General features: G+C 35.8%; 1 protein-coding gene across 1 annotated transcript in view; it reads left to right on the forward strand.

Annotated features, from left to right (window-relative positions):
• The window catches only part of LOC150107444 (uncharacterized), a 526,289-nt gene that overhangs the window by 353,407 nt on the left and 151,737 nt on the right, over window positions 1-21,145 (forward strand). Inside the window, exon 12 of the mRNA XM_090392100.1 lies at window positions 8,015-8,930. Within this exon, the coding sequence (XP_090248226.1) occupies window positions 8,015-8,930 (916 nt within the window). The remainder of the gene's footprint in view (window positions 1-8,014; window positions 8,931-21,145) is intronic.

Here is a 21,145-nt window from a genome sequence, read left to right on the forward strand (position 1 = left end):
ACATCATCTTGATTCATATTACCTAATTTTGCATCATCAGCAAACAACTGAATAATTCCTTTCAGGCTGTTTCCTGTATCATTTCTGCACAAATTAAACAGTAGTGGTCCTAGCACTAAACCTTACAACACATCAGTAGTCATCAGCTTTTGCCTTGTTGTATACAACTTTTTGATATCTATTCAGTAGCCACCCTCTTATCCACATAACCAGTGCCATATCCATCCCAATTCTAATTTGCATAATAGAGTTCCATGTAGTATTTGGTCAAATGCCTTTGCAAAATCCAGCCAAATCATCATGTAGCCATTTCCCTTATCCAACTCAGCTGCTACTCCATTATAAAAAGTTAGTAAATTGCAAAGGCATGATGTACCTTTTACAAAGCTATGATGCCCTCATGGAGTATCATATTCCTATCGACCCATTCTTTAATGAATGGCAAGATTAAGGTTCCCGTTTTTCCTGGGACAGTCCCGTTTTTTATAAAAATGTCCCGAGTTATTCCAAAATTCCCACTTTTTTAAGTATCCTTCAGGAAAAAATGGATAAACAGATTTTATCTTGTTTTATTACCAATTTTTATTACAGTGTTGATAATAATAAATTTTATTTATTTATTATTTATAATAATAATCATTAGTATTATAAATAATATAACTAACTAATAGTAACCAATGGCGATGCTCTTTTTTCCCATACTTCTGTTATAACAGCATCTTACTTGATCAATACTTTGCGTGTTATAAGTTTTATCATTTTCTACCCCTATAATGCTGAAACATAAGTGCAGTATTAATGATTATATTAGAAGAGAATTTCCTTTCATTAAAGGTGTAGATGAAAATGTGGAATGTACTTTATGTAACTGTGAATTTTGCATTTCTCATGGTGGTCAGTCAGATGTAGTCAACCATGTGAAAATGAAAAAACATAAAGCTGCTATTCAAAGTAAGGTTTCCAATCGTGAAAAAATTTTCAACGATAAATTTATGTGTTCGCAAACAAAGTGCAAGGCAATAATAACCAATGTTATTGCGCAATTAGCGACAAAGCAATTTGAGGAAGAGCTAAAAGAAGTTCATTTTATATCAGTACTATTCGATTCATCAAACCGCTTTGACACGAAATTAGTGCCTCTGTTCATTAGATACTATCATCCAGAAAAAGGTGTAAAGGTGAATGTGTTGGATAAAGTGTTAGTTAATTTAGGTGGTGAAACTTCAGGACTTTTATTTTCTTATGTGTTGGAAGTGTTACAGAAGTTAGATCTCCTGAAAATGGTTATTGCTTATTAGCAGATAATACAAATACAAACTTTGGTGTAAAGAAGAGAAAGGGAAAGGATAATCTGTACTTCAAAATGCAAGAAAACACTGTGAACATATTTAAGTTAAGGGATATTACATTCCATATTGTTTCTTGCCGAATAAGAAACTCAAAGAGTTCAGCGATTCCAAGCGTAAGCAAATACCTGGATAGTGCACCTGACCCATTTGGTAGTGCAAACTGAGGCAACTCATAGTAAGGGTGGGGAAAGCTCCGATCACTATTCTTGGTATTTACCCATAATGTGAACTTAGCTCCTAGGAGCTGTATTACTGTTCTACATTATGAGAGAAGGTCACTACCCAGACCGGTTTCAACCTTTATTGAGGTCTCATCAGTGAGTAGGTAGACCTGGTTAATACCAAGTTTGTAGCAAACAGAACTTACATCCCTTCTATGAGAATTGCCAAGAAGGTGTCCTAATAAATTATTAATTATATGAAGAGCCAAAGGCTTCAATTTGGCAACATGAACTTATTTAAGTTAAGGGATATTACATCCCATATTGTTTCTTAGCCGACTATGATAGTTCCACCCTTACTATGAGTTGCCTCAGTTTGCACTACCAAATGGATCAGGTGCACTATCCAGGTATTTGCTTACGCTTGGAATCGCCGAACTTTATATAGTTTCTATATTTGGCATGAAACAATATGGGATGTAATATCCCTTAACTTAAATAAGTTCATGTCACCGAATTGAAGCCTTTGGCTCTTCATATGATTAACACTGTGAACAATTTAACTGGAATTGGTTGATCTGCACATGTGATACATAATGCTGTGCAGACTGTTTCAGATTGCTTACCTATCGATCTTCAGTTAATAATTGACAAGATTTACCAACATTTCCACATATATTTTGTGTGCGTTGAGGAACTTAAATCATTTTGTGAATTCACAAACACAGAGTATAAAACTGTTTTGGGTAGCAGCAAGACAAGATGGCCTGCAATCCAGAGGGTTATTGACATGTTCCCTTCATTGAAGTCATATTTTCTTTCTATTGACAAATGTCCTATGAATCTCAAAAATTTCTTTGAAATTCCACTTTCAATTACATTCCTGCATTTCCTTGCCAGCCAGTTAAAAACCTTTTATGATACCATTAAATGTATTGAAAGCAAGATATCACAGTAATTGAAGTGAAGGATGAAACAAACAGACTGGTGGAAAGGTTAAATTGTAGGAAGGCAGAAAAGTTTCTTACAACTACTATGAGAAAACAGTTGCAAGAATTAGAAAAAGGAGGACACATAACAGTTGAAAAGTTTGAAAGCTGTGCAGTAGATTTCTACTGCACCTGTATTGAATATATTCAGGAGTGGTGTACACCATTTCTCACACATCTTCAGTCTATGGATTGGATTAATTTGAAGGGGAAAGGATCCTGTGACTTGGAAGAACATACAAGAAAGCTACATATTCATGCAGACAATGTTACCAAGTTTTACTGTGAATGAAGAGGACTTATTTGATGAGTTTGTATGTGTGAAAAAATATTGTGAAAGCAAATTTGAACTGTGGAGTGAACAGAAGGAACAAAGTGTCAGTGATAAATGTTGTGAAATGTTTGCTCATTTTACAAAGCTGGGTATAAATTCTGGGAGTATTAAATGCCTAGTTAGTTTTTGTTTAGCACTGCCAGGAACTAATGCTGCTGTTGAATGTGTTTTTTCACTAATAAATGCGCTCCAAACAGATGAAAAAAAAACAGACTTAAAATTGAGACAGTAAAAGCTTTAATCATTGTAAAGACATATTTTAAAAATTTCTCTTGTACTGAGTTCTATGATTAAATATCAAAAGAAAAAAAAAATTCTTGAACAGGTCCATAAATCTGATAAATATTTTTCTAATTAAATGTTTGTGATTAATAATCCTTTTTTAAAGTGGATTTAATGTATGTTTATAGCAGTATTTAATTTTAAAGTGCAACATATATAATAGTTTTATTTTTGGTTTTCTTAATTTTTAATATGTCCTGTTTTTTTACAAAATTTCCTGGATTTTTTAAGTAAAAATTTCAGAATGCTCCAGATTTTAGTGAAACATTATTGGAACCCTAGGCAAGATGACTAAATTGCATTTAAGCAAAGGCTGTGCAATTTCTTAATGTGTAAAGTGATTTTGAAGAGAAGTTAGAATGATTTAAAGTGGATTGGTTGCATTTGAATATGTTTTGGACATTTTGAGTAACTCTGTTAAGAATACATAGAGTGAAGATAAAATTAATGTCTATTAATAATTAATATTAATAAAATTAATATGTATAATATTAGGATCAGAGAGAAAGATGACAAGCAGATTGTGGAAGGACAGGAAGAAATTGGATATAAAAGTGAGAAAATCATTATGGGAGAACAGTGTGATGAAGTGCATAAGTGAGAGAGCAGTGTGATGAAATGCATAAGTGTGAGGATGAGAGCAATATGCCTGAAGGCAAGGGTAAGGAACAGGGAAATAGGAGCACTCAGTGGAAGAGGAGGTGGTGTACTATAAAGTTTGCTGTGCCATTGTAAAGTCTTACTTATTCTTCTTCTTTGTTCTCTAAAATTTTTATCTAGATACGCTTGTACTTTATGAATTTATCTCTATCACTTTAATTACCCTTTTTAAATTAAATATTCTCTCTGGGCCATTATTCACTCTTAAGAACGATGCTAGTGGATATAAGACAAAGGAATTGCTAATGGTCAACACCAATTCCTTTATTTCAATACTGGATCTGGTTCCTTTTTCGGATTCAGGGAAATTTTCTATTATCCTGCGCCACCCTGAATCCTAGATTAACAAAGAGTGCAGAACCAAGGAACCAGAACACAGTTTAGCATACTATCTTATTTCACTATAACTTATTTATGCAGTCGTAGCCTCCCTATTTAACTTATCTCCCGCTGTGGTCCGAATTTTATGAGAAAGTGCAATAGAGAAGAAAATCAGGCAAGTCACCAGTTAAACTTAAAAAGCAAAACATTTAATTACAAATGAAGCATCTTACATTTTATGAATACGCATTAATGAGTAATCTACAATTTAGAAGGAATGAGCATTAAATATTCAAACTCTCTATCTTTATCATAGCATACAAAACAAAGAACTTCATATATAGTTTACAATTTCTACTTGATAGATCAAACATACTCTTCAATACTAAGGATATTTGCTAATTGAATCTTTAGGTTAGCTCCACATGCTCTTACAATAATTCTTTCACTAAAATTTCATAATCTCTACTTTAAAAAGAATATTATCTCTAGAGTCCTTCCTATAATTACAAACTTTCTTCTTATACACAATTGCTTATAAAAACATAGACTGTACATTACCAACTGCTGGGGAACTGTTTGGCCACTTCACATATTACGACTGGACAATCACTTTCGATTACCAGTTCATTCTGTTTTGTCTGAGGTATTCTTTAAGGGTCCGAGCTGTACTTATCTCCGCCGCCAAAAGTAGGTATACGTTGTTCACTGGTCAACTGGCACAACATCGTAATGATATCTCCGGAAACATCGTAGATTTCATTTCGCTGGGCTGATCACTGACTGGTTAACTTTCAGAAATTTCACGGCATAGTTCCTCAGTCTTTATCTCGAATCCATGTCGAAAAGTGGGGGGACGAGAAAGAGCCACGAGGAGGTTCCAACACACCTGAGCAAGACCGCCAGAGCACAAGTCCAAGAGCATAAGAGTAAGAGAGCGTTTTACGTGCTGCAACGACTTTTTAAATCTCGTGCTACCGATTACTTCTACGTCATCGTTTTTCCCCTCCCTTTTTTCCATGCCACCCTACATCACCCAGTACTTAGCGCCACACATGGAAATCTTAGCATGCTCTTCCGTGTGTGTGTAGTGGGGGGAACTACGTGCTTACCTAAAGGGTGCACATGTACTTGTAGCACGTGTTTAGATTCCGGCCACTTTTACTTAATCGGATTATCTTTTCTCCCAGCAATTTGTAAGTACTTACACAAAAGCAGCAAGATTTAAGCAATTTACAATATTTTACCTTATAACATAAAGTAGTGAAAAAATATCCTCAATTTAGTAATACTTTGTAAATTACAAGAATTTAGTAAGCCCAATATATCAATATATGTTTCAAAAACGCAAACCCATGTTAAGTCTGTAGGGAAACGTGAATTAATTTAATTTTAGTTTCATTCAGAACTTAACAGTACTATAGCAACTAGAGTAAGTAGGGATGATGTGATGTAAAATAACTGACACTCGATTTTATTAAGCTGTAATAGTACAGATGATTATACCGACTACTTTAACCACATATGCTAGTGGCTTCTTCTTGATTGGGAAAAAAAAAACAGTACAATAAAGTGTTAAACACGAACTATTATGTAACTTGAAAACAAAACATGTAGAAAACTGTCTCACACGTGCACACACACATAAACCAGAAAACAACACGTGGAACATGAAAGCTGGTACAGTTCAGCATGTGTGATAGTTGGCAAAAAGAGTTAAAGTCTGATATGCAGAAAGATCTAATAAGCAACTTCCTAATCACATACTCATCATAAGCAGGGATGATGTTAGCAGGATAGCTTCAAAGAGAGTAGGTTTGTTATGTTTGGATACCAATGTAAGGAGAGTAGGTTTGTTATGTTTGGATACCAATGTAAGGAGAGTAGGTTTGTTAATCTTGGATACCAATGTAAGGACTATCAGAAATAAGAGTGAGTTTGTTGCATTGATTGTCAGCATGACCAAAGATAATTGGTGTAAGGATGATGTGTTAGGAATAGAAATTAAGGGATATAGAATTTTCTGGAAGGATTCTGTCCTGTCTAATGTCATCTCCATCCAGGCAGTTGACTATTATGAATCTCTACCCAAGATCCATAATGTGCAGTAGAAATATGATAGAAATGCCTGAGTTAGTGAAGGGATTTTACCAGATTAATACTGAAGAGATTATAAAAAAAAAAGTAGAGAGTTAAAGGGTAAGAATGAGAGGCTATTCCCTGGAAGTTGTGTCAAGATGCTGTGAAGAAGGGTGAGTAGATTTTTTTACATGGATAGTGTAAATAATTTCAAGATCCAGTATGACAGACATCTCTAACTAGTTAAATTGATCTCCCATAATGAGTCTGCTGACTCAGTGAAGTCACTGTAATAATAATAATGTTTAATTATGTCTTCTTTACAAGCATTGTGTGACAAAATACACACACATACAAAAAAAAAAAAAAAAAAATCAGAACATGTGAAGAGGTTTCCATACCCTCAACAAACTTAACAGTACCACTTTTGTATGACTGGATGCTCAGAGGCAAATATAAAAACAAGTTGCTGATTGCAAATATTGTCTTAATGAGATATTTATTAAATGTAAATGAGGATTTTTTTAATTCTTTGCTGTGTATCCATGACTGTCCTGTAGGTAATGCTTCCAATTATGTGTTTATATAATGTAGTCTGCTGCTCATCTTGGTTTTCCTTCTAGATAAGACATCTTAAACTATTTCAAAAGTGAAATTATGATTCTATTCCCATTCATGTGCCATCTCCTATCCAGGAGGTTGACTATCACGATGTGACTCATGGTTAACTGTGGGTATAACATGTGGTGAGGACCCTATCTCTTCCATATATTGTCGTAAGTATTCATCACTGTAAATCCATGATTTACATGTTCACTGGGCTGGTTTGCCTGTTCTGAGGGATGAAATACCCAAGTTTCAGTGGAAAAAACCCTCTGTCCCTGTATGAGACTGGCTAACTTACCATTAAGGTTCCTCACGTCATGGATAGGAATTGAACAAAGGTCTTACCAGCCAAAGGGCTTCTCTTATACCGACTGAGCTATGGAGATTCATGATTCTATTACGTAAGGCCTTTTAAGTGTTTTTTTTTTTTTTTTTTTAGCCGTAATATATAATATATATAGTAGGTTTTGGACCAGCTATGAACTTTCACTCTTAATATTAAAAAAAAATTTAATCTTAGACAAAATCTATTTAAATCAATTTTTTTTCCATCTCTTATTTTATATACTTTTTACTTCATATCAGTAAATATAATTGCACCTCACTAATATGGCACTATTATAATGGTTAGTATCCATGACTATTCCTGTAGGATGCCAGAGTATGATTCCCCACAGGGGAGTGTTTTGTTTGCAGGTTTGTTGATGGACTGGATATCATCCCTCACTCTCCAACAAACAGACTGTTGTACAGATATTAGTGGATGTCTTTAGGTGATAGATGAATTAGATCATTTGATCTACTCTGCTTATTGAGGGCTTAAAGTAGTTCAAAAATAGACTGAATTGAGTCTCTAAGAATGGCTTCCAGATTATCTAACTCTTACTCAACCACAAAAGTAATGTTTAATAAGTTTGCAACAACCTTTCATCTGTCTTTGGAGGGGGGGGGGTTAAAATTAGTCACTAGTCATTTGAAAACAAATTAACCAATAATAAATAAAAAAAAAATAAAAAAATTCTTGACTTTCTAGGTTAGTGAAAAGTCTCAGTGATCTTGAGAATACGAAATCCAGAAAATTTTAATTTACTATAATTGTAATTAATTTTAAATAAATAAATTTTAAAAAAAAATATTAAGCATTTTTTCTATTAAAATTTATTTATTATTTTATATATGTGTATTTATTTATTTATTAATTATTATTATTATTATTATTTTGCATTATTCAAGGGATAATGATTCTCAGGATGATGGTGCAATAGTATCTCAGCAAAATAACCCATCCCCAGCCAGTGGTCCAGTAACTTCACATCTGAATAACAATATGAATGGAAATTCATATCCCTTTCCATCTCTTAGCCCACAAGATTTCACTCTCAATGATTTAGGACTGGATATCTTTCCCACCTCAAGTTGGGAACTGAATGATAATAATACCTCTAACATTCCTGCTACATCACTTGGAACTCCATCTAATCAAGTAAGTACTAGTAATACTAGTTCAGGAATTAGTGGAATAAATCGTGTCCAACAGCTGCCAAGCAGTGCCTTCACTTCTGACCTTGTATCAGGAAAAGGATCACCTGTCACTCATTCCCCTGCCCAGTTGAGTTCAACTAATAGTCCTGCACAGGGTAGAGTAACCCCTTTTGGTAATACCTTTCCATTTAGTCCGGTGCCGTCACAGTCAACAAGTACTCCTTCTCCTGTTTCAGCTGTTTTGAAAAAAGAAGAATTAATTGGAGCTGGTCCAGAACTTTCCAGTCTTAGTCCTGTGGATAGTCTGATATCAGACAGTCAAGTAGCTAGTAGTGCAACCCAAAAACTTCGTAACTTACTTACCCAAGGAATGGAAGAGGCAGATTCTTCCATATCCAAGGGTCATAATAGAGATAGTGTTGATTGTACTGTCAGTGGTAAAATTGTGGAATGTGATAAAGGATGTGTGCCTCTAGGAACTGCAGACAGTGCATCATCAAGAAGTGAAAATATAATTTTGAGAGAATTATTAAATCAAGAAGATGAAGACCTTTCTGCTGTTACATGTAGAACAGAACAAAACGAACTACATAACAGTTCAGGAGATATGTGTAAGAGAGACTCCATCCAAAAGAGAATAATGAATAACAATAATATGTTAAGAAAGGTAAGTGTATCATAGTATACTACCAATATAATATACTCACTTATAACTGTTGAAAAATAGGCAGTTGTTTTATTCACCTAATTGGCATACTAAGAATAAACACAATGTATTACTGTAATGCAAGCATATACAGTGACTCCACACCAAATACAGTGGACACTCCATAAAGGAAATTCATAGGTGCCAATAAAACACTGCTTTGTAGTAAATTAGAGGAAGAGGAATAATACTTCTCCCAAATTAGTTATTCTGAATTACCTTCAGAAATGTAACTTTCACTGGGATAAATATGGCTTTTCAAACTTTCTTGGCAATAAGCTGTTAGTGAACCTATTAAGAGTTTGATTTTTCCCTGCCTTTTCTTGAGCATACTTATTGGGCTCACGATAGCTTTCAGAACCACATTGCTGGGTTTCAATCATAGTAGTTATGTGACTGTTTCCGTTTCTTCATATAGTATTTTGACGAGCTAAATCAAAATTGTCATGTTTTCATTTAATAATTTTTATGTCCCTAAAGGTGTTAAATCAAATTTGAACATGAACTCATAGTGTAAAGCTAGTTTACTGTCTGTGCACCAAATCAGAGGTAAAGTTCTCTTTTTAATAGAAATAAGGGGTATTGTAAATCCATCCTTATTTTATAGCAAAATGTATTGAAATGTAGAATGTTTCAAAAATAATGTGTATATGTATATATATCTACTCTCTATATATAAAAAGATAAGCTGAAATTTGATATGTTTTTTGTCTTACCGGCTTACCAGCCTGGAACTCGGGGGTGGGGGGGGGGGTGGAGCCCCCATAGTGTGTGTGTACACACACACAACCTTTCACAACATCACTGACTTGAAACCCCCAAACTTCTCTAAAAAAGTCTCTATCTGCCATTACCACAAAGTATTTAGCTTCAATGACCACATGTTGCAAATTACCATTAATAAAATATTCCACATGCAAGGTCTTCAAGTCCAAGATACATAATATTGCATATATAAACCTTTCAAGAGTAAAAATTCTGTTTAATGCTTTAGGAATCCTATATCAAAGACTTGTATTTTTTTATAAATCTCTGATAAGTTATAATTATAATTTTGGAAAAAAAAAAAAGTCCAAAATGCTTCATTTTGGCCAAGTAAATTAATAGAAATTAATTTAGTAATATTATAATTTAGAAATTTAGAAATATTGTAAATCCATCCTCTTATTTCAACCAAACATAGACTCTTTGGTCCTTTGTCAGCTCTTTGTTGTCTTTTATGTAGTGCAGTTCAAGGCAACTGAGATGCTGAGGCTTGTATTCTCATAAGCTCTTTGGTCTATATTTTTTCAAAACATTCTACATTTCAATACATTTATGTATGAAATATGAATGCCCATTGTTGTTAACCTTGTATATCAATCATATTGTGGATAGTCTAGGGGTATAGCAATTCAGAATCCATATTGGGTGACTTTGACAGATCAGTTATTTGGGCATACGACAGTGAATGTCATTTCCAACTGTTGTGTTGCCAACTGCAATATTATGTATCTTGGACTTGAAGTTCTTGCATGTGGAATATTTTATTAATGGTAATTTGCAACATGTGGTCATTGAAGCTAAATACTTTGTAGTAATGGTAGATAGAGACTTTTTTAGAGAAGTTTAGGGGTTTCAAGTCAGTGATGTTGTGAATGAGGAACATAGAAGGTATAGGATTAATCTTAGAAAGGAATTTTACATAGGCACATGGAATGTTCAGGGTCTATTGATGTGTACTTTTGAGATTGTCTGTAAAGAGATGGATAGGTATAAAATTGACATTCTGGGAATTACAGAGACTAGATAGAATAGAGAAGGTCGCTTCAAAAGACAGGATGGTAAGCTAGTTGTTTACTCAGGTGGTGACTCAAAGCGTCATGGGATAGTTATGATACCGAAGACAGCTCAGGCAGGAAGCCTTCTTGGTTATGATCCCGTTACTGATAGGATACTTCCTATTAGACTTAATGCTCAGCCTACCAATGTATTAATCATGGTAGTATATGCACCCCACACCGATAGGCCTGATGAAGAGAGTGAGGAATGAAGTCTGTAAGTTTTCATAGAAAACTTACAGACTGTTTTGGACTACCTACCAAGGAGACACATACTTTACATCTTAGGGGGACTTAAATGCAAAAGTGGGAATGAGTATGAGAGTTAGGCCAGAGTGTGGCATGTTTGGTCTGGGTTAATGTAACACCAGTAGTGAAAGACTGTTGGAATTTGCCCATGCTAACAAATTAGTTATTACCAATATGTGCTTCCACAAAGGATCTATACTTGGATTATCTAACATTGATAAGGTGAGGCACCAGATTGATTACATCCTGGCTCTCCAGCGGCAGAAGACAAGTATCTCTGATGTGCATACTTGTCTTGGAGCAGACTGTGGTACAAATCATCAGCTAGTAAGAGCCAAAGTAAGACTAAGACTCCGAAAACTTCAAAGTCAGGTACATCCCACTAGATTGGAATTGAGAGTAATTCCGAGTGGATTCACAGAAGAAACATCAACTCGGTTGGTCGATTTTTTGGAGAGCAGCTAGGAGAACTCACCAGAAATGCATGGGAAGGAGTTAAGGTGATAATACAGGATACACCCAAGAAGTATCTCAGCCCCAACAAGAAGACCGAGTGACCCATGGATATCATATTCAACATGGGAACTAATCAAAAGAAGGCAGTTGGAAAAACAGAGACACAGGGACTGAAGAATATAAGAGATTACATAGAGAAATCAGAAGAACCATCAAGCAGGACAAGGAAAAGTTTTATAGTAATAAATGTGAAGAGATAGAGTTCCATATGAGGAGGCACAATTATAAAATGGTGTTTTATTTAGTTCGTGACCTAAAGCACAAGTTTAAGCACAAATTGAATGTCATCAAAGACAGACTGGACCATTACTAACAGAAGAATTTAAATCAATAACAGATGGAAAATAATACCATGAGGAACTGTACAATAGAGTAGGTAAAAAAAATTTGGAGGAGTCTTCTCACCAGGAAAATTCCAATTTGGAACCTCCTCCACTTCGGCATGAAATTGAAAGAGCAGTTAAGCAGCTTAACAGCAATAAGGTCCTGGGCAGATGGAATCCCAGCAGAGTTAAGGCCACAGGGGATGGAGTGTTTCATAGATTGATTACAAGGATATGGGAGGCAGCATCATGGCCTAGAGACTGGAAGAAGTCGGTTTTCATACCACCATATACGAAGGTTTGCAAGAACTATAGAATTATTACTTTAATATCTCATGCAGGCAAAATGTTATTGAAGATCATGCTAAATAGGATTGGGGGCCAAAGTTGAGGCAGAGATGCCCAAGGAATAAGCAAGTTTTATGAAAGGTAAAGGTAAGGTATGTGATCTCTAGATCAACAGATCTAGATATCAGATCTGTTGCCTTAGACAGATTATAGAAAAATATAAAGAATTTAAACTCCCTCTGGTAATGTGTTTCTTAGACTATTCTAAAGCTTTTGACTCTGTTCAGCATGTGAAACTGTGGGAGGTAATGAAAAGAATGAGTTTTCCTCAACACACTATCTGATTGATAGCCAGCTTGTACAGGGAACAAGAAGCCATGGTAAGAACAGGTGTTGGATTAACTGATTGGCTTCAGGGTGGAAAAGGAGTTAGGCAAAGATGTTTAGTATAATGTTTATACTAAATGTTTATATTTACAAAGGACATACATCATGCGTGAAGCATTGGATAAGCTCAAGACAAGAATTAGGATAGGTGGTAGATTGATCAGTAATCTGAGGTATGCTGATGATACTGTACTCCTGTGAAACGACAAGGAAGAACTAGGACAAATTCTTGATAAAATTAACAAGATCAGAGGACTTCATTCAATCCTATACAAAGATTATGGTTTTCAAAGGAAATACCAACAGGGAAGCTAAACAAGCGTAAACAAGCGTATCTTAATGGAGAAAGAATTGAGGAAGTCAGTAAGTTTAAGTACCTGGGATCCATTATTAATGTGAAGAATTGCTGTTCAGAAGACATCAGAAGAAGGTCAGGAATGGCTAAAACAACAATCAGAGACTTATCTAAAATCTGGAAGGATGAATCTATCTCCATGGGAACAAAGTTAAGGATTTTGGATGCAGTTGTTTTTCCAACAGCAACTTATGGATGTGAGACTTGGAATCTAAAGAAGTCAGATAAGAAAAGGATAGCTGCTTTTTGAGATGTGGTGTTATAGAAAGCAGTTGAGAATATCATATATTGAAAGGCATACAAATGAATGGGTGTTAGAAAAGATCAGTAGAACGTTAAGGCTCCTTAAAGATATTGACAGAAGGAAGTTAAAATATTTTGGACACATATGGAAAGAGGAGGGGGGCTTCTCAGAACAGTATTAGAAGGTAAAGTTCCTGGGAAAAAAAGGAAGAGGTAGACTATTAATGAGATGGATGGGGTGTGTGTGGAGTGACTGATCTTCAGAGAGTTGAAGCCTCCAGAAAAGCATACAACAGGACTACATGGCAAAGCTTGGTTTGGCACATCACCTATCATCAGAGTGACCATATGGCATCTGTGGATGCCCAGTGAACATATGATACGATGGGGTCACTTTGCTAAGGTGGTTAAATCACCACAAGAGGATACTAACTTGCAGGAGTAAGGAAGTTATTCTTCTACTGTACATGGCTTTGTTAAGATTATATCTGAATTTCTTTGTGTAAATATGGAGTTTCTTGAGATGGAGAGACAGTAGGGACATAAAGACAGATTGAAGAAATGTGGTTTTCAAAGTTTGAGAAATAGATGAGTGAGAACAGATATGATAGAAACGTAAAGTATTAGTAAGGGGATGTTACATTATATATATAAATGTCATTTTTGCAGTTCATGGGAAGTGGAGAGAGAGCGAGAGAGAACTTGGCGTCATCTCTAGATGCAGATTAAATGGTATTGTTAGGAAATGTGAGATCCAGATTTTTTTCATTATGTGGTAAGTGTGTGGAATGGACTACCATCAGAAGTCATTGAGCATCTTAAGTGAAGCTATTCAAGGAGAGATATGATAATTATTTAGCTGTGAGTGGAGGAGCCTTAATAATAATGATAAGGAAAAAAGGAGGAAATTTGCTGTTGCTTATCAAATTTAGACCATGAAATCAGTGATATGTTGAATTTGTATTTAGTGCAGTTTGAGACAATGTCATGCTTAATAAGTATGGTGTCCACATTTCAGTATTAGAATGTGTTATAGTGGAGGATGTAGTAATAACAGCATAGGTCTATTACCTAAAGAGATTAGGACAAGCAAAATATTATTAATAAGGAATGTGGAAATATTGACTGAGAAAATGAAACAACAAATAAAACAGTGGGTTAGAAATTTCTGAAGCAGCATCATTATAGTTGTTGGAAAGGACATCTACACAAATTTACTGGGGGGAGGGGGGGGAAAAGGATCTTGGATTTCATAATAACATCAGAGGACTTACTGATGGATCATCCATATCACTTGCCTGTAATTGATAGCGTTCATTTGACCCTCAGCAATAAAATCAAAACTAGAAGGAGAATTTAGGACCAGAGGTAAAAGCTATATTCATAACAGTTCTTATGGTATAAACAACACTAGGGGAAAAAAAAAGTAATTAATTATTGAACTTAGTAATAGTATTAAATGTATTATTTTTAAGCTTCCATGAGTTTAAAGACTCATTACAGGAGATTGATCATTCACGAACCATAATAATTATCGTACTTTGCCTTGAAAACATTCAGCATTAGAGCGCGCGCACACACACACACACACACACACACACACACACACTGGCAGCACATTTCAGTTATCGTACTTGCCTTGAAAACATTCAGCATTAGAGCACACACACACACTAGTAGCACATTTCACTCATTCACTACTTGCCGTGAGGGAAAAAAAAAAAAATTCTCTATCATATCACCTCTCCTTTCTACCAAGCTCTGCAGACCACATCCCCTTAATCTGTCCTGACGTTCAAGAGTCCTGAGACAGTCTTGGTTATTCACTTTTGCATCTCTCTCTCCCTCCCTCCCCTTATTAGCAGGACAACCAGATGACATTAATATGCTACAGAAATCCAAATGTCCCCTGATTAATTCCTTATGCAGTGGAACTACCAACTCCCTATCTATACTTGTCAGGGTTCTTCACATTATAGCAGCAATTTTCTGGGTAATTTTTTTATAATTTATTCCATTACTTTGTTCCCTATCCCACATCCCTTACCTCCCCCACCTTCCTGATGCAACATTTCTCCAGTATAATAAACCTCATTTCTCTTAAAGTATAAAGTGGATAACTACACTTAATAGCATTGAAGTGAAGCCCCATTCTTCACCCAAAGCACCAACCTATTCAAATCCTCATGCAACGACAGCACATCAGAACTTCTGACATTGCATCATCAGCATACAACTGAATATCTCCTTTCAGATGTTGAACTATATCATTGATATATAAATTAAACAGCAGCGGTCCCAGAACAGAATCCTCTAGTACTCCCACTCATTACCTTCCTTTTTCAGGACACCTCACTTCCATATATAACTCACTAGCTACTGTTGGTCAACCATCTCTGTAACCAAGCAGCCAGATGACTATCCATCCCAATCCTGCCCAGTTTCAGGAGTAGTTTATCATGTGGTACTCAGATGTTTTAGGAAAATCCAGATAAATAACTGTACAAGCATCTCTTTATGTAGTACACTAGTCATCCTGTTATGAAATGTAACAAATCCTTGCTGCTTTCTCAAAATATTTCCATTCTCATCAATCCAGGTTTGTATTCTGTCCCTAACCAGCCTCTCTAACATCTTCACAACCACACCTGATGCACATACACACACACGGGCCAGTAGTTGGACACCACAACTTGAATCTCCTTTGTGCAGTGGTATTATTTTTCCTTCTTTTCATGTTCCTATTTTGCCCGACTTCTGTTGAACAATCAAGTCAAGGTCACTGCCGGCTCTTTCAGAAAAAACATTCCCATAATATATGTGATAATATCCCATCCAGTCCCACAGTATTATCAACATCTAGGTTACTTAATATTCTAAACACTTCCCATTCTTGAACGTCTGTCTTTTGTCCCTCCTATCATTATGTAACACTGCTCCCTAATCCTCATACATGAAATTCATTAACAAAATATTCATTGAATATTTCCCCTACATCTTCAGCAGATGTGGCCCGTGTATTATATTCAGCATTGAAAATTCATCATCATCATCATCATCATCAAATTCCTGCCATGTACCCTCAAGGGGTGTACAGGATATGACAGTACTACATGAAAAAATTACATCATTACTAACTTTCTATCTACAATTTTCCTCCAAATCAGTCTGTTACTTGTCAAGACTCCAACATTATCAGATCTTATATTTCTATCATCTAAGGCACTTTGTACCGTATCAATCCACCTATATCTCGGTCTTCCTCTGGGTCGTTTTCCTGCCAACCTGGCAGAGAACACTTGTTTTGCTAATCTTTCCTCTCCCATTCTATTTAAGTGACCATACCATCTGAGATTAGCTCTGCTAACGCATTCCTGGATGCTGACAATGTCAAGTTCTTTCCTAATATCCTCATTTTTAATATGATATTGCCATTGATGCCATCTGTTCACGCCTCTAATCTTTCTCAGGACTCTCATATCTGCGGTCTCTAGTCTTTGGTCAAGTGTTTTACTTCTGACCCAGCTCTCAGATCCATAAGTTAAAATTGGTTTGAACACAGTCTTGTATACAGCTAATTTAGTGTTCCGACTAATTTCTCTCTTATTCCATATGAATTTATTCAATTGACTTCCCACGATACCAGCTTTGCTGATTCTGTTGTCTATTTCTATATTTAGTTTACCATCTTCAGTAAAAATTGTGCCTAAGTAGCTGAAATGTTTTACTTGTTCCACAGGTTCTCCATTCACAACACAGTTGACATTTTCAATGATTCTGCCTATTTTCATTGTCTTTGTCTTTTTATTGCTGACCTTCATACCATATCTATTACAACAGCTATTCAATTTAGTCAGAGAATCTTGCAGACTTGTAGCGGATTTATTTAGAAGTATAACATCATCCGCATAAAGCAAAGAGCTGACATTAACATCTCCAATTTTGATATCAGGTTTAATACCACATTCCTTCATAATGTGATCCATATAGATAATGAATAACAGAGGGGATAATGTACATCCTTGTCTCACACCAGATTTAACATTAAACCATCTTCCTGTACTTCCTTCAATTCTAACTGCTGACTCACAATTCAAATAAAGACTAAGTATTGCTTGATATAATGCCCCATTGATACCATATAACTGCAGCGTATTGAATAGCTTCTCTCTTGGCACCTTGTCATATGCCTTTTCCAAATCGACAAAACTTAAATACAGATCTTTGTTATATTCCCATGCTTTCTCGACTATTTGTCGTAAAGTGAAGATCTGATCCTGACAGCCTCTATTTGGCCTGAATCCAGCTTGTTCTTCACCAAGCTTTTCTTCCACAATTCTTCTCAACCGTTTCTCAAGTATACTTGCATAGATCTTGCCAGGAACACTCAGTAGGGAAATACCTCTGTAATTCTCACATTCAGTTTTATTTCCCTTTTTATATATGGGTACTATGAGAGCTCTACTCCAATCATTGGGAATTCGTCCCTCTGTCCAGGCTTTCTGAACTATGCAGTGCAGCCACTGTAAGACTCTTATACCACCATACTTCAGCATTTCTGGTCGAATATCATCTACTCCTGTTGCCTTTCCACATTTCAAGCCTTTGATGGCTTTTTCTACTTCAAGTATGGATATGTATTCCTGACTGCATGCCTGGTCAGTGTTTTTTATCACTGTGCTGTCATCACTGCTTGTTTCATTTAGCAGTTTTTCAAAGTAATTACTCCATACTTCAAGGATATCTTTTTCTCCTGTTTTCATTTCACCTTTATCATCTCTAATTCCTTTTACAGCACTCTTTCCTCCATTCCTAAGCTTTTTCAATAACCTCCAGAATATTTTGCCACCTTCTTGATATTTATTTTCTATATTCTTGCCAAAGTCCTCCCATGACTTTTGTTTAGCTAGTTTTACACACTGTTTAGCTTTCTTACATTTGTCTCTGTATTCTGTAAGAGTAAAAGCTGACTTATTTGCCAGGAACTTTTGATATGCTTTCTTCTTTTCCTTCACTGCCTCTTTAACTTCCTGTGTCCACCAGAGAGTTCTGATTTTTTTATCCTTGCACACAACCTCACCACATGCCTCTCTGGCAGAATCAATCAATGTTTCCTTCAGAGTTTGCCACGGAATCTCCAAGGTTTGATTCCTGTTCTCAAACTCTTTCATTTTCTTTTCAATAATATTTCTGTATTTTAGTCTACAGTTCACATCTGAGAGCTGCTCAACTTTTATTCGCTTTAAAACTTTCTTACATGTTATTCTTTTCAATATGAAATTCAATTTTATCCTGCTCAAGACTAAATAGTGATCACTTCCAATTTCAAATCCTCTGTACACTCTGGTGTCCTGCACTAGGGAGAAAACATCACTATCAACAATAACATAGTCAATGAGACTTTTCTTATTCCTAGCCTCTTCTCTCCATGTGAATTTGTGCACATTTTTATGTTGGAACATGGTGTTAGTAATAACCAGTCCATGTCCTGAGCAGAAATCCAACAGATATTTGCCATTATTATTAGCTTTGCTCTTTTCTCCAAATTTTCCCAAAATATTTTTGTATGTCTCACAATCATTTCCTACTCTACTATTTAGATCCCCAACAAGGACCAACTTTTCCTTTTTCATTGTGTCAGTTGCTTTTTTTAAAGCCTCAAAAAATTCCTCCACTTCTACCTTAGTAGAACCTTCTGTGGGACCATAGGCACAAATAAGTCTCATTGTCCAGTTTCCCATTCTCATATTTGCCCACATTACTCTACTTGAGACTGACTGCCATTCAAGAAGATTAGCCTCGTATTTTGTGTTGAATACTATGGCTACTCCTTCTTTTCCTTGATTGTCATTGCCTGAATATAACATTTTGTATTTATTGCTCAGAAAGATCTCACCAGTTTTGGTCTTTTTTGTTTCAGTCACCCCTATTATGTCGATCTGGTACTTATCTAATTCCTCAGCTAGCTCCATTTCTTTGCCATTCAGGCTTCTTACGTTGATAGTACCGATCTTTAACTCTGGTGATGTTGAGTTGGGGTTTGTTTTCAGATTTGTTCCAGTAGCTGACTTTTCGCTGTTCGCCCTGGTTCCCTGGCGTAAACAACGGGGGCCTTGTTTAACCGGGCGACGCCCCAGCCGGCATGAAATTTTGTCATGTTGTACCATCATTTTTTATTTTGGTTTAACCAATAAGAATACAATTTGGTCGGCTAAATCCCGAATTGCCAGCCCATCCTCGTTCGTTCAGTATCAAAGTAGATACCCAACAGGGTGCACCACGAGAAGGTGAGGATTGGACATTAGGTCAGAAGCCCTGGTCGGTTCTCCACATTCCTTTAAAGGCTATGTGGAGGTCTCCTCTCAGTTATACAGCTTTGACCCTTAAGCACCCCTTTATTTCCCCTACATCTTCAGCAGATGTGGCCCGTGTATTATATTCAGCATTGAAAATTAGTCTTCCATATTCACCCTTTCTTTTGCTAGTTATGTCATTAGCATAAGATTACTTTACTGCTTCAGACAGTCTCCTTTTTTACGTTCATTTTCTCCTTCCCCACTACACTCATCACATTTGTAGACTGTGCTTTATACATCTCATGCTGGGAATCTTATGGAGGAGATATCCTATTTCTCAGAAGCTCCCGCAACTTGCTAATATTTTGTTGGTTTTCTAACCAGTTTAATCAGAGCACAAATTACAACTGGGAAGACACACACATAGCACTCTTTAAAATGTTACAGAAACAGTTCATGTTACCACTGAAAAGGAACTAATCTCCTAAGAAGGTTCCATTTAGGGACTAGATATCAGTGCACTTAATTTGAAGAAGTTCATGCTAATGGCATCTTAGAACAAGCATCTCCCACATCTTTGGCAAATTAATACAACCATATTTGTTAAGGTTAGTGAAGTGCTTTATAGCTGATTATAGTCATTATCTAAAAAAGTGTTGCAAAGATACTTCAGTTCAGTATCCAGAGTTATGTTATCAGATCAAATAGCTCTGGCTCTATGTGTAAGTGTTTTGAGGATTCCATACTCTCAGAATGGGTGATGTTGTGATTGCTTATGTAAGTACCTATGTGTCTCATATGTGTGTGTATATTTTTCTATAAGCAGAGGAGGATAATGAACCATTTGGTATTGATATAATGCGTCTGGAAAGAGGAGATAGTATCTTTTTCTGTAGTGAAGAGAATTTTTGGATATTAGTTGTTGAAGTGTACTAGAAATGTACGTAATATGTCTGGGCCATGAGATTAAATAGCAAAAACATCAACTACGTAGTCTGGCAAAATTGTTGTTTATGTTTGAATACTTTATCTTCCATGTAAAATAACTTGAATAAATGGTAACTCTTAATATCTATAAATGCCAGATGGGAATTAGTTAGGCCTGGGGTCTAAAAAATAAAATACTGCATGGCCCACCATCCCCCCCTTACATCCATGAGATGGGAATTAGTTAGGCCAGGGGCCTAAAAAATAAAATACTGCAAAACTATTTCCATCCCTTATGCTCATGGTATATCTGAAACACATGGGCATAGCTATAGTTCTTTGCAAATATAGCATCAAACCACATATTCAGCTAACTACTTTCATCCATTTTCCTAAGGATCAACTTCTTTCACCTTGAACACACATATATGCTATCAACTATATGCAAGTAAGGACTGGCAGACCAGGCCCTGGATATTCTTCATGCAGGATTAAATGGAAGAAGGCAGCTATGCTACACAGAAGTTGCTACAGGTTTGGGTGGCTATTTTTAGAATTGGCATCAGCTATGGAACACTCACTAACTTCAACATATAGTAATCCATATAGTAATTTGCCACAGATTTGGGAAACAGTCATTCTAAGGCAGCATTAGCACAATCTTCTCCAAATTAACTGTACTGTTATTGGCCCCTAGAGGGTACTGTTATAGATTAGATCTCTGTAGCCATTTGTTATAAAGAGGGATTATTTAATTTGTTATGAGATTTTC

The sequence above is a fragment of the Typopeltis vanoorti genome, chromosome 4 (genome assembly GCF_054136105.1).
Source record: "Typopeltis vanoorti isolate ZY-2024b chromosome 4, IOZ_Tvanoo_1.0, whole genome shotgun sequence".
NCBI lineage: Eukaryota > Metazoa > Arthropoda > Arachnida > Uropygi > Thelyphonidae > Typopeltis > Typopeltis vanoorti.